The sequence below is a fragment of the Culex pipiens genome, chromosome 1 (genome assembly GCF_016801865.2).
Source record: "Culex pipiens pallens isolate TS chromosome 1, TS_CPP_V2, whole genome shotgun sequence".
Taxonomy (NCBI): domain Eukaryota; kingdom Metazoa; phylum Arthropoda; class Insecta; order Diptera; family Culicidae; genus Culex; species Culex pipiens.
In genome coordinates, this window is record NC_068937.1 from 40,752,894 (window position 1) to 40,767,135 (window position 14,242).

The 14,242-nt window shown below is 39.1% G+C and overlaps 2 protein-coding genes and 1 long non-coding RNA gene across 7 annotated transcripts in view; 1 reads left to right on the plus strand and 2 right to left on the minus strand.

Moving 5' to 3' along the window:
• Positions 1-3,439: 3,439 nt before the first annotated feature.
• Positions 3,440-3,896, minus strand: LOC128092451 (uncharacterized). Its single transcript, XR_008211781.1, has 2 exons — positions 3,836-3,896; positions 3,440-3,780 (listed from the first exon to the last, which is right to left on the minus strand). It is a non-coding gene; the product is annotated as an uncharacterized LOC128092451 (long non-coding RNA).
• Positions 3,897-5,879: 1,983 nt separating this feature from the next.
• The window catches only part of LOC120417274 (cytosolic carboxypeptidase 2), a 115,018-nt gene continuing 106,655 nt past the window's right edge, over positions 5,880-14,242 (minus strand). For all 4 annotated transcript variants that reach the window (XM_039579342.2, XM_039579258.2, XM_039579414.2 and 1 more), the window contains exons 15-17: positions 13,556-13,762; positions 13,200-13,502; positions 5,880-6,605 (exon numbers count right to left, since the gene is read on the minus strand). In XM_039579342.2, coding sequence (XP_039435276.1) covers positions 6,032-6,605; positions 13,200-13,502; positions 13,556-13,762 — 1,084 coding nt within the window. In that variant the 3' untranslated portion in view covers positions 5,880-6,031. The remainder of the gene's footprint in view (positions 6,606-13,199; positions 13,503-13,555; positions 13,763-14,242) is intronic.
• LOC120417486 (glutamine-dependent NAD(+) synthetase) overlaps positions 6,416-14,242 on the plus strand; it is a 207,592-nt gene continuing 199,765 nt past the window's right edge. For both annotated transcript variants that reach the window (XM_039579747.2, XM_039579823.2), the window contains exon 1: positions 6,416-6,559. The gene's annotated coding sequence lies outside the window, so the exon portion shown is untranslated. The remainder of the gene's footprint in view (positions 6,560-14,242) is intronic.

Here is a 14,242-nt window from a genome sequence, read left to right on the forward strand (position 1 = left end):
ATGCGTGGACATACCGTACCAAACGCTCCGAATAAGTTGGGTGTGGTGTGTTAGTGTAAATTGGCAATTATTTATATTTTTAGGGGGGAAGTGGAAATGGGAAAATTGGGGTTGGGGAAATTGGGATTGGGGAATGGGAAAGTGAGAAAGGGGTAGGAGGGTTATTGAATTTATAATATTATATTATAATAAAGGGGAATATAGTCAAATAGCAAATAATGATGGAAAGCTCTCACCAAGGAACAGCAAATCTTGAAAAGACACAGCCAGGTGGGTGGGGTCCCGATCGTCAGATCCCAAATTCTTGATGAAAAAAACAGGCCGATCGAATTAAGTGGAAGTGTTCCTTAACTCCGAATATCACCACTCCAACAACGGCTGCAGCTAGGGGGGGGCCCGAACCGCAGACCTCATCTGGCCAAAACTGCCATTTCATCCGACGACGACACTTGAGGAATTGAAGAGAGCTGGTCCAGATAATCGCGAAAGCTCCGCTTCCAAAACTTCCACTGGTCATCATCAGAAATTTTGCGTTGATCTTCATAATGTTAAAATACTTTTTCACAAAAAAAGGGTGAAAAAACGACAGCTAAAAATTTTCGCTTCCCGAAATTTTGGTTTATTGGACCTTTTCAAAAAAAAACTCCAGAAGTATTTTTGCAGAATTTTAAACTATTTACACAACAGAACACACCAATCTCTCATAAATGAATTCAGTTAAATTAACTGGAATCTGCAAAGCCTAGTGCACAGCTAAAATTTTCAGAAAATGAAAACCTGCTGAAATTTCAATGAACAGCCCAAATAGCCATAGAGAACACACGATCCTCTGTAATTGGGTACTAAAATGAAGTTTAAATTTGTGATATTATTGCTCATAACGATAAAACTTATTTTTCTGAGTACAATGACCCTTTGAACGATCGCAAAGGATTTAAAATGGATTTTTAATTGAATTTAAAAAATTAACTTCACGGTCCTTCTTGACAAAAAAGGTCCTACTCAAGGGGTTAGACTCTTCGCACGGTTTTTGGAAGAAGCGTTTGTGTTCAGGGTGAAATTGGGTGCGCGGGGTGCGCGATGGTGCTGGAATGTGCGCGCACATCGGCGCGTACTCAATTCTCGCGCGGACCTGTCACAGCATATTCTCTGCTGAACTGGCACCACTTGATGTTGAAATGTCAAATCAAGAATTTTCTAAGTGAAGTTCACGCCGCCACCACAGTCCTCGAAAAAAGCAACGTTCCGATGCTGCATCTGAACACGTACACCCCGCCGGGGTACATCCACGCTGACTTCCTGGCGGAAGCTGTCACTTGTCGCCCAACTGTTCTTTTGGATTTTATGTTTATGATTTTTATTTCCAGGTTGTGCAAAAAATCTTTGACCGAGTTATGAGTTTTTGAATTAATACTGATTTTTTCAAAAAATTGAAAAAAAAATGGTCGCACAAATTTTTTAACTTCATTTTTCGATGTAAAATCGTATTTGCAATCAAAAAGTACTTCAGTAAAATTTTGATTAAGTGCACCGTTTTCAAGTAAAATCCATTTTCAGGTGACTTTTTTGAAAATAGTCGCAGTTTTTCTTTTTTTAAAATTCGTGCACATGTGTGCCCACTTTAAAAAAAATTGTTTTTGAAAAGCTGCGAAAATTCTCTATATGTTGCATTTTTGAACTTTGTTGATACGACCCTTAGTTGCTGAGATATTGCCATGCAAATGTCAAAAACAGGAAAATTTATGTTTTCTAAGTCTCACCCAAACAACCATTTTCTAATGTCGATATCTCAGCAACTAATGGTCCGATTTTCAATGTTAAAATATGAAACATTCGTGAAATTTTCCGATCTCTTCGAAAAAAATATTTGAAAACATTTTAAACCAAGACTAACATTTCAAAAGGGCCTAACATTCAATTTGAAATAAAAATTTTAGCGTCCGATTTTTCGATTTTTAAAAAAAATCAGTATTGATTCAAACATTCATAACTCGGTCAAAGATTTTTGGCACAACCTGGAAATTATATCAAAATATAAAAAAAAATAAAAATAGTGTTTTTTTGCAAATCAAGTTTCAGTGACAAAAAGTTAAATAAAAAATCACCAAAAAAAAGTCAAGTAGGACCTTGGTACAATCAGTACCTTGCTGGACCCGGTCCTTGGAAACGACCGATGGCTCAACGACCGACGAAATAGGCGGCGGGCATACAAATGTCAAAACCTCTCCCCCTCTCAAGCAAAACAATGTAAAATGACCAAAGTCAAAAATGTAAACAAACCAGATTTTCTCTGTAATCGATGCTAAGGGAGTTAAACTATCCCTACATATCGAGAAAAGTATTAAAAATGTGATGTTTCTTTGAAAAATCGCTATTTTACATAAGGCCAAAGTCAATTACATTGTGTTTGTATTCAAAATCCTCATAGACCCTTTGATTCTAAGGTCCAATGTGAAAACTGGGTTGTTTTGTTTTGGGATCGTGTTTGGGCTAGGGACAATCAAGATTTTGTTTGCAAACAAGAATCGAAACCTGCTTTAAAATCGCTGTTTTGACCCAAATGAAAAATCCCAGGCATTTCTGGCCAATTCTTCCCTCCTAGATGTGATTCCCCATGGTTCTGGAGATGTTTTACTTAATTAAATGAAATGCAATTTGAATGCCACCGAATAAGATTATTCAGATTGCCCAAGTGTAAGTCTGCTAGCGGAACCGGCTTGGTAAAAATATATTCATGCTTTAGGTTCTTAGAGGACACCTGCAAAATGGAAAGTTTCCAGTGTCATATGAGTGGCAGGTTCTCCGACAGCCTGAACGACCAAGGCACCGGTTCTCTCGTCTGAGTTTTGCTCCAATCAATCCTCGAGTATTCTATTCAGGCGGAGCTCTTCCGCTACGTACTTTGTTCACTAGATCAGCAGGGTGGAACCTATCCCCGCCAACGACTACGTCAGGGATCAGCTCCGGAACAAACGGTGGCCACACGAGCGGGGCCGACGGCACGAGCACCATCATTAAATTTTCGTCGCCGGAACATTGATCCGGAGTGGCAGTTGTGTCAGTGTTTGAAACGAGAACATGCTGCCCTCGGACGCGATCATAAACTCAGGTGACTGTGACTGCTTCGACAAGGAGGAGGAGGGTATTGGTAAAGAAGCGATAAAGGCAACTTTTGGGAAGAAACTGCTACCAGAAGCAGCTGCACGTGTTCTTCGTCCTTTGACAAACTTAACCGGGCCACCTCGACTGATCCGGACGAAATCCTCCACGTTCGAACACCACCTGCGACGTCTCCAATTAACGAATTAACCTTTCCACTAACAGAGATTTATTCAAATTAAATATTTCCCAGTATTTCTGGCCAATTCCTACACTCCCTAAAGACGTGCATCGCTATGATTCTAGTCAATTTCTGTTTTTTTAAAGAAACATAAACACGAACTATTTACATAAATTTATTAGATAAACCATTTCTTTGCTATTCAATGTCGCAAGTTCCGATGAATCTACCCGTTTAAGTACATTCGCACCGATGACTCCTTTTCCTCCTGGTTGTAGCCGGTCAAGCCGTCGTTGCCATCGACCCGTAGGCAACGTACAGGTTCGACGAAAATAGTCATGCGATTTGGCTGCAACATGCGAATGCAACAATCGCCTCCATCGGCATCGTACGACGTTATTTCTTCCACAAATATCCTCACCCTTTTTCCTGGAGCACCTACCGGCCATAATTATCCAAATTGGTGGGCTTTTTTAGCCATCTAAGGATCACAAACTTTCCTGCAAAAAAAAGAACTTCAGTATGCACTTTAAAATACTAAAAGTTAGAACTTACCCTTTGGAATGCAGGAATACTCGATGTAGAACAGAAATTATAAGAAAAAACGCGATAATAAATAAACGAGCGAAAATATATTTTTGATTCAAACGGCCCAACACGAAAACGAAATTTGTTTTGGATTGGCCTACGAGGCCAAAAAACAAAACAATAACAAAAACAAATCCTGCCGTCGTGTTTGGTCGTTTGACATAGGGCCCAAATGGAAAATGAAACACGCCAATGTTTACAAAGGCTCTAAAACGCAAAGGGCTTAATCCGATCCCGCATGTTGATAACTTTTTTTTAGGCCTATGTTATTTTTTCATCAATTTTCTCGGGAATAATCACCTTTTTGCCTCAAAATGAATATGGGGATGCATAACACATCTAGTTTCACGCATTTTATTTGAATGATAATCACAGTTGGCCAATTATGTCCGAAATAGGAATTGAAAAACCAACCGCAGATTTCATCCTCGTTTTTCTCATTGTTTTGAATTATGTGTTCGGTCGTTTTACAATGTTTTGCTTGACTTGAACTTTTTCACTCCAATAAAGAACCCCTAGGTCTGAAATGAGAACTTACGAAGAATTCGAACAACAATGCAACGATCGTTACCACTCGCCTAGGGTGGATCCTCAGACCATTCACCTTCCCAAAAACCGTCCAACTCCAAGCGAAACTTACTTGGGGACACCGTGGTGACTTGCCCTTGACCCCTTAAACAAGTGGAGCATCAACACTTCCCGTCTTCCAAATCCCTTTCCTTGTCCCTGGTGCGCGGTGGAGATGGGAGCGGCCGGCAATGGACGGCTGCCATGGTGGTGAGAATCTGGTTCAGGTGGAATTTGTTCTATTCCCAACTATCGATTCTTAGGCAACTTGGGCTTAGATAATCATCACATCACATGGCGAAAATCCAGTCTGCAATCCGCTAAAATCACCGTCTCCTAGCGAAGCGAAACCAATAAAGAACCCCTAGGTATATACACGACCGTTTCCAATAACCGTGAGAAGATGCCAGAAAATCCAGCTATAGCTATAGGTATACCAACTAAATCCACAATATATTTGATTTTTATTTGTTTTCACCTTAGCGTATGGTTATCTTGTTTTTCAGAAGAGTGATTTTAGCAATACCTACATCTTTGCCGAAGACACCTAATCGATCAGAAAGTTTGTTCTCGAGGTAAAGATCTTTAATTTTTTTCCTTTTTGTATGGACATCTGTCAAAATTGTAAGAAGACTTGTACAGACGGACTGATTATGCTAAACGTCTTATTTGGTTTGGAGTTCCCATAGTTTCATCCAAAATAAACAAAAAAAAAATCCAATAAATAATTTGCTCATTCTTGAGAGAATTACCCTTTAATCACCGCTGTCCCGTTACTCTCTTTCCGGGTTGAAACATTTCACCGAACGCTCTCGCCCTCACAACAGTTTCCGTTACTTGCCGCGGTGAAGCTTTCTGTGAAGCCGCCACCATCTGACATTTCTCCCTGTTGCTCTCTGCGGCACTTCACCCCTCTCTTCTCTCCTGCAGCATGCTCTCGTTTCGCACGTGGACTATTTTGGTTCTAATTTCACACCAGCACCACCCACCCAACTCCGCCCCACCCCCTTTCGGCAGGAAAACGAGTCAAAAGAGTGCGAATAAGAGGGGGTCGTTCAAGGATGACGTAACATTTACGTTGTGTTTGGTTTATTTTTTGTTCAAATTTATTTTTCAAATTAAATTGGAAAATTTTGAAAGGGAAAAGTCAAATTAAAATAAGACATAATTTCTGTCAAATATGTGCGTAATTCACGAACTTCCCACAATTTCACTTGACATCCAAACTTCCAAAACGTCAGGTTACAAAAAATAAACATTCGATATTTTCCTGTGCGCGATAAGCAAATTTTTGTCGTAGAACTGTGTGTTTCAGCATTTTTTAATCTGTTCAAAGTTAAGTGGCTTATGTTTGGTGTGCGATTTGTGTAACAGTCTTGCTGGTGATTTCGGGAACCGCACAGTCTTCAGAACTAAGCGTTAGGTAAAACACTGGGAAAAGTGGTTCAATTTCACAGTTTTCTAAAACTATTTTTTGCTTGTTTATTGCTCTTTTTGATAAGACTTTCCTACTGAAAAATTTTCACCAAATTAAAACACAAATCAAATCAAATACAGTTGCCGGAACCGGACTCAACGGTGGCCGCCGCCCCAGGGTCAGGTCAGAATCTTGATCGTCGACTTGTCCCTGGAACCGGTCCCACCCGTTCCCGTTCCGCCGGCAGTCCGCTTCTTCTTGTGCTTCTTGCTGCTAATGATTTTCAAATTTTTTTCAGATTCCGTCTCGGAGCAGAGTGTGGTCAGCTGGATATCGATTGTGGTCGTGGTCGGTGTGGGCAGTTTCGTGGGCGAGTTGTTGCTGGTCCGGGCGCCGGTGAGGCCACTCCGCAGGTGCGCTCTTCGCTGCTTCGGCAGAGGCTGTGCCGCGGTCACGACGATTCCGCCGGTTCGGAACCGGTGACCGGAACGAGCGGTGCTGGTGGTGGACGGGTCGTGGTTCGGCGTCCGCAGTGATTGACTCGAGACTAGCAGTGGGGTTGAGGGTGAGCCGGCAGCGGCGGCGAGTAGGTTGCTAGTGCTGGTGGCTTTGCGGGGGGAACCGTTGTTGTTGGTGGTTGTGCTGAGGAAACCGGCCGCGGAAATTCGACGCGAGTGAGTGCCGGAGGAGCGAGCGCTGCGCGACAGGTGAGTGATCAGTTCGGCCTTTTCGACGATCTTGTTGAGGGTGGATCTGTGGGGGAAGAGGGAAAGAGATAAGAAACTTGCTTAGTTGCAAGGAATTTTCCTTCCGCACTGCGGCGTTGAAGGCAACAAAATGGCTGATGAACTCCGTTTCTTGGAATCTCAAAAAGTGCCGTGAAGCAAGAAATTACTAATTGGGGACAATCGCAAATCGCTTCAATCTGGGGCGAGATGCGTGGATTGAGACAAGCTAAAACTTTTATCACTCCAAGTCCTTCAATTGCCAAGAAACTGCTTGGCTTAATGTAAGGTATGCACTTCGGAAGAAACCGGTCAAGAAAATTTTTAATTGGGCAGCAGCGTCAGCGAAAGCAAGCCAGGGAGGGTGAAGAAAAGCCCCAAGAAAACGATTCCTCTCTTTTGTCCTGCCGTTCGTAATGCTTCTTGACCCCCTTTCTTTCGAAGAGCATACCGCCCTCAAACCGTAGGGAACTACGAATACTCGCAGGGCTTCCAACAGGACATTGTCCTGCTAGATATCACCTGCACAAAATCGGCATGTGGCCTAACAACCTCTGTCGTTTTTGTTTAACTGAGCTAGAAAGCTCGGCACATTTACTCTGCTTTTGCGGAGCACTTGTGTCTCGAAGGTTGCGGTTCTTTGGATCGCACCTGCTTACGCCGTACGATGTATGGCACCACACCCATCCGAAGAAGATCATACAGTTCATCGATTGTATCGCGCTGAATTGGGATAAACCATGTCTGCAAAAAAAACCCCTCGTCTTCCGATCCCATGGATAAGAGGAATTTGTAGCATGGCCAGTAACCAGGGTACATCCCAAAAGATAGCCTTCTCAGGTGGTCGCAGTGAACTTAACCGAAATGCCCATTGGAAAACAAAAAAAAAAAACTCACGTCTTTGATGCGTTTGACAGTTTTTAAATTTCTCCTTTTGCTTCTATTTCCATTTTAAGGACATTTCACCAACGTCCAAGATATAAAAATAAAGCTAGTCAATCAATTCGAGAAAAAAAGAGGAAAACATGATATTAATTGAATGTCGTGTCGCCGATGTACTTTTATCAGCTTCTGACGTAAAATTACACATTTTTCATGGAAGATTATGCCTAGAGTTTTTTTTAAATGTCCTATAAGCTATTGTGTTTCATATGTTCATCACTCTAGATGTGTGAAAAACATCATAAATTTATGAACTTTTCATATTTTTCTTTTGTAATCTCTTCTTTTATGTAATTTAACTTTTTTACTCGATAATGTAGATAAAATTACATGAAAAAAAGGATTTTTAATACTTGAAATTTTCATCTCGCCATTTCTTAACTTTTATGAATACATTTTAAGAAAATCGGCAAACGAAAAAAGGGTCAAACGTGTGAGATGGTCTACAAAATGAAACAAGTTGTTTTTTTAATGGAATGGCCCAGCTTCACGCAAAAAAAGCGATATTACAGGGAAAATTCTCGTATTTTTGACAAGTAAAGCACTCGCTCCCATCTCCATCCAATATGCTGATTTTCACTATTTAAGAGCGAGTCCACGAGCAAAGCATACCCATCTCGCATCGACCGCACCAATCTGCCTGAAATTTTCAGGGGTTGTTTGTACATATATAACTAGCATCTGGCCAAAATATGAGCACTCTAGGTCAACGGGAAGTGGGGCAAATCCGGACACAAATTTGAAGGTTCAAAAACGTAAAAAATCTTAAAAAGGCTGTAACTTAGGCAAAATTCAATTTAATTTCAAAATTCAAAATGCATCTTAAAGGGCTTCAAAAATGCAACAAAATGCAGGGTAGAGCATCCAAATTGGTTAATTCTAAAGGGAGTTATTGGCATTTTAGTGAAAAAATAGCATAATTTTCAAACTGAAATAAAAAAGTGTTCCATCCAGATATCAACTCGGATCGACCTGCAGCTTGTAGGGGACATCTGGAACTACCATCTGAGACTGAGACCGCTTTGGGTAAGGCAGTTTAACATATTAAATAGACACTTTAACTTTTAGTGAATATTTTGGTTGTCAATTTTTGCTCGGGAGACCCCTTAAATCCCATTTTCTGGTGATAATTTTATCATATTCGTGTTCCTGAGACAATTTCACAATAGAAACATGCATAAAAATGTTTATTTTCATCCATTTTAACCCTTTAAAAAATGAAAGTAAAAAAAAAAAGCTTTGATTCACATTTATTCAAAATCAAGTTCGTTTCCAAGGATACTAAATGACACCAGAAAAAAAGCAGCTTCTTAATTTTGCAAACAACTTTTGATAGAAACTTGTTTGCTCACTTCTAATTGAGCTATTTATCATTCGCTTTCAAGATCTCCCATGAAAAATGTGTGCATCAGAAACCTGTGAAAATAATATCGACTAAGTGAAATTTTTATCCTTTTCTACTTAATTTAACTTTTTACACAATAGTTTTGGTAAAATTACAAATTTCCAACGCGTCGTTGTCGAACAACATTGTCCGCCCGTGTGGATCAATCGGACCGCGCACTGGACTCACAACCCAGAGGTTGCTGGTTCGAATCCCGCGACGGGCGCTCCAAAAATTCTTTGTGTAAATATGGGTATCCGGCGCCGTCGCCCCGTGCCGTACTCAAACACTTAGGAGCCCAGGGCGGCGAAGTCCTTGTACAGTATGGCCCATAAAAAAATGCGACATGTGCATTTTTTCACAGAAAAAGTGGTGCCATTCTTAAATTTATTTAACAATCTGTTTTTTTTTGTATTATGGTGTTAGTTTAGTATGTTTTGAAGATATCGTCATGGTAGTTTTTTGCAGTTCACCAAAACTGTGTACAGGCGGTCTACAATTATGAATGTATTTTTGGAACAATATTTACCCTAATTAAATAATTTATATTTCAAAAACGAAACAGTTTAAAATATCCAACAATGTGCCGAAAGCATCTTTAGAAATACGCCCAATCAACGAAGTTTTTTAATTTTGTTAAAATTGGTAATTTGTGTGAAAAATGAAATTTTGGTTATTATTTTGTGTGATTCTGTCAAAATAAATCAATAACTTAAAATCGTTGTCGATGGCTCAAAAGCGTGCCCAGCGACTCTACATTGTTAAAAGTCACATCAGAGCATCTGTTAGTATCAATTACCATCATTAGAGGCATTTGTTTTTTTCGTTGAAACACAAACTCCCAAAAATTGATGCATTTTCAGAATCGGGATATTTTTGAAAAGTTCACTATTTTACTATAACTGCACCCAACCGGCAGTCGCATGATTGTGATGCATGGCGGCATGAAAGTATATCAGAATCTGCATGAAAACTGTCCTCATGCATTTTTTGCGATATAGGGGCATGACATTTTTGCCCGTTACCGACAATTATCGACATTACCGACGGCTTTTGGTTGTATTTCACAAAAAAAACCCTTCACAGAACGAGAATTGAACCACCAACTTCTTGGTTATTGATCCGACACGCTACCACCGCGCCATGGACGCTTGATGATAAGTGAGTGGAAGAGCACCAACATATGCTTCTCTTTGGAGTGTTGCTCGGGGACGGGCCAACATTATATGTGTTGGTGAGAACTGCAGATCGCTGAAATTTGTACAAGCGGGCAAAACCGATCTACGGGCTTGCTGCAAAAAATGTTATAAAATGTGACATTTTCTGCAGCAAATCCAATGTTGCAGATTTTGAGATATATTTTTCTTTTGGGTGTGGTAAATAGAATGCGTAAAATTCGGTGGAACTAACTCTTACAACTCTCAAAAACAGTAACCTTGAAGGCTGCATACTTTTTAGTCCATAAAAATACCATAATAGGCTATCCAGATCGACCAACATGAAAAAAGCATGTTTTTCTTTATATAGCCTGGGCGTAGAGCAAATTGTAAAATTATAAATTTCAATGAGCTGTAACTTATTGTATGCTAAGGGAATAGTTTTAAAGGCATTGATTGTTTGTTTTGAACCTATTTAACATGTACACATGCTACATACATCATAAATAGTAAAAAAAGTCCCGATTTACACCTAATAACAATGTCGCATTTTTTATGGGCCATACTGTAGTTTAAAAGGAAGACACTAGTGGTTGGTACTAGCAATGGTGGCCGACACCTATAAAGTCAACTTCGTTTTTTTTCGTTTATTTAACACTTTTTGACTGTTTAGTTTGAGGTGAAACCATAAACTAAACAGATATAAACAAACGAGAGTTAGTTTTGACAACCCGTTTCTGTCACCTTTTTTATATAAATGCATTAAATAAATAAATTAATTAACAAGACAACATTTTACGATGGATCAACTATGGTTCCCTTGGAACGAGCTGTCATGTACACTGTATGGAAATATTATATCTGGAAATGTCAGCAAAAATAAGTAAATTCACCACTTTTCCAGTGTTTTGCCACTTTTCCATTCTGAATTGGGTTTAAAATGAAGCCTAAATTTTCGATATTATTGTTCACATCGATAAAGCTTATTTTTCTGAGTACTATGACACATTGAACTACCTCAAAGGATTTAAAATGGATTTTTAAATCAATTTGTAAAAATTACCCTCGCAGCTTCTTACAACGGACTTTATTTGGGTTTTTGATCGTGTTTTTTACCGTTGTACATAAAAATTTACATGGGGCTTTAGGACCCAATTGAGGTAAAATTACATCACCTTCCACCTTCCAAATCTACAGTTTATTTTTTATTCTTAACTTTTTTTTATTAGGTCCTTTTAGGCGCTGTGACCAGGTTCGGACCGAGGAAATGAAAAAGTCAATTTTCAGTATATAGTTTAAAATAAATAAAGAAATATGTACATTTTATTTTGAAGCTTTACTATGAAAACTGATTTGAAGAAACTACGTTGACCATTTCAACAATATAAAAAAAACACAAACAATATAAATATTTGAAGAACAAGTCTAAAACTATGGCTTTGAATTTCAATTCAAAAAGTGTTTAAAATGCATTTTACACTAGTTCAGTTATTTTGCAATCATTAGTTTTCAATAAATGTAAGATTTGACGAAAACAAAAATGTCAACGAAAAAAAAAAAAAAACTTTTTGCGATACTAAAGATCGAAAATTTTTAAAAATTCAAGAGATTATTAAATCACCACAATCATGCTTAAAAATGATTCTAAACGCAAGGGAATGCACTTTTAACAGATTGCACTTAAATTCTCATTTTGATGTTTTTTGAAAAAAAAAAAAAAAATTTTTTTGCCCCTGATTTTTCGGGGCAACTTTGAAGGGGGCGAAAAAAACTTTGAATAAAATTAGTATCAACCTTATGTATGGTTGGAAAAATCGCAGGACGGTCATTTTTTACGATTTTTATCATTTTGTGTTTTGGGTTTCATAAATTTTTATTTTTGTAAAAAATATTTTCGAAAAATCCCAATTTCAAGTTTATCCCATCAATGTATGTATTAACTTACCAAAGATAATAAATCGATAAAAAAAAGTTTCAAGGTACCGTTTTTTTACATTTGTATGGCACTTTTCCTGCACTGCTGTGTTTGGACTAATGATGCAAAAAGACTTTTAAAAAGAAAAGTACTCGCATAATTTAAGCCAATAATAATTAATTCACAGGAATTGATCATTCTTGGAAGAATCGTTCTTCTTGAATTCAAATATTTTCTTGTGAATCCCATTTCCTGCTTTCTAATAATAATTTATGTTATATTAAAAAATAAAAACGTTTGTTTTATTTTGAGTTTGTAAAATTTGTAGAGCATGATGATGAAAAATCCCAATCATTAGGGAAATTAGTGGTTTGGATTTGAAACAGATAAAAACGGATTCATTTATTACTGCGGGCGTCAATAATTAGATTTCACGCGCGGTGATACGACCGCAAGATAATGGTCGCATGACAGCCGCAGAACAAATTTTTGGCTGTTGTCAAAGGTTGCCTTGAGTTTTCAGCTGACTTTTTGGAAAATATTCAAAACAAATCAAGTTGACAGCCAAATCAACGTAGAATTTCAGTTCAACTTGCTGATTTTTACTCTGCGGTAGATAGGCGGCAATAATCTCCTGTCACTCACAGCGAAAGAGAAACGTGATTTTATCTCGCAATAAGCAATACAACTTGCTTACTTTGTTCTCAAGATATTTGAAAGCTTTCTTTAGGAATCAAACTGTGAACCAAATATGCATTCAAAAAGTATGTTGATACTAACGTATCTTAAAAAACATAGAAATTTGGTTTAAAAACATTCCGGGAAATTTCTTTTGGACTCGGGAGTAAACCGGGAAAAAACGAGGAAATTGAAAATCGAAATCTGGTGGGCACCCTGATGTATATTCGATACCATTTCGTCTATGATAGTTGAAAATGATCCAAAAAGCTTACTAAAAACATACAAAAAAAGAAATGAATGGAATATATTGCGGAAGTCTTATTGGCAAGTTCCGATTAATCTAGAACCGGTTCCAGGATACCCAAAGAACGGCCAACGTGACTTTTTTGTTTGAAACCTATTGAAATATATGAAAATCTATGGCCACTCCGGAACCGGTTTTCGGTGGCCGTTTGGGGACACTTCCGGAATATGACAAAAAACCCCTATCATCCGACATATCGAACTTCATGAGATTAAAAATCTGATTCTTTGCCATCTCACCTCGTTTTCCTCCTCACTTTGGCGATCCCACTCGTCGTCGTCGCCGTTTCGCCATCGTTCTGCTGCTTCTTGTCCGACTGCCGGCTGCTCTTCCCAGCGGCACTGTACTGCTCGGCGAGCGACAGCTTCAGCTTCGTACCGCTGCCGGCCGTCGACGAGCGGTTCTCCTTGTTGGAGGAGGACGATCCGGCAGCTGCGGCAGCGGCAGCCGCCGCCGCCTGCAGCCGGGACATACTTTTGTGGTGTTTCTCCTTCATCGAGCGCTTTTCGTCCTTCCAGGCGGCCAGCTTTTGCGAGCAGGCACTGAAAATTAAGGGTCAGCGTCGAGTTTTAAGGTTATGTTTGAGCCGACTTACGTCAGTAGAGCTTCGTTGTCAAAGTAGGTCGATTTGACGAGGACGGGCGGAACGCCCCAGGACAGCGGGCGCGAGTTGTTGAAGATGGCCTCGTTGACGTACCCGTCCGATTGCGTTCCGGTCCAGATGGACCGCTTGAGCGACAGGGCGCTGTGGCTGTGGCCCTGGAAGTGGTCCGGGCTGATGGCCTTCATGAGGTCGCGATGCCTGTAAACATAAAATTGGAAGTTGTTTTTTTTTTAAATTTTATTATTTTCTCCAGATAATGATCTAGATCAGTTTCTAATCAACATAACTTTCCTCAATATGGCAATGTATCAATGCATTTTATCCGGATTCGCCCTATGCTCATGCTAGACTTGTCTAGATAAGAAGAATCATCTCAACATATAGGTGAATCTCCATTATCAAATACTTCCAGCGGATTATATTAGTTCCCCTTATAAAATTCAGCTAGATGTACAATTTTTGCTCGGCTTTAGCTTTAACCGCTCTAGATCAATCGTAGCTTGGTCACGTTTTATTTGACACTTCTAGTTAAATTTACTTGGATTTTCTTAGGATTCAGTATCCTTTTTCTTTAGGTACTCTAATCTTCGCTTCTCCAAAAATCGATTTGAATCTTGTCTATACAATGCATTGCTTTCAATGTCTTTCCGATTGGTTGATTTGAAGAAAACTTAATTT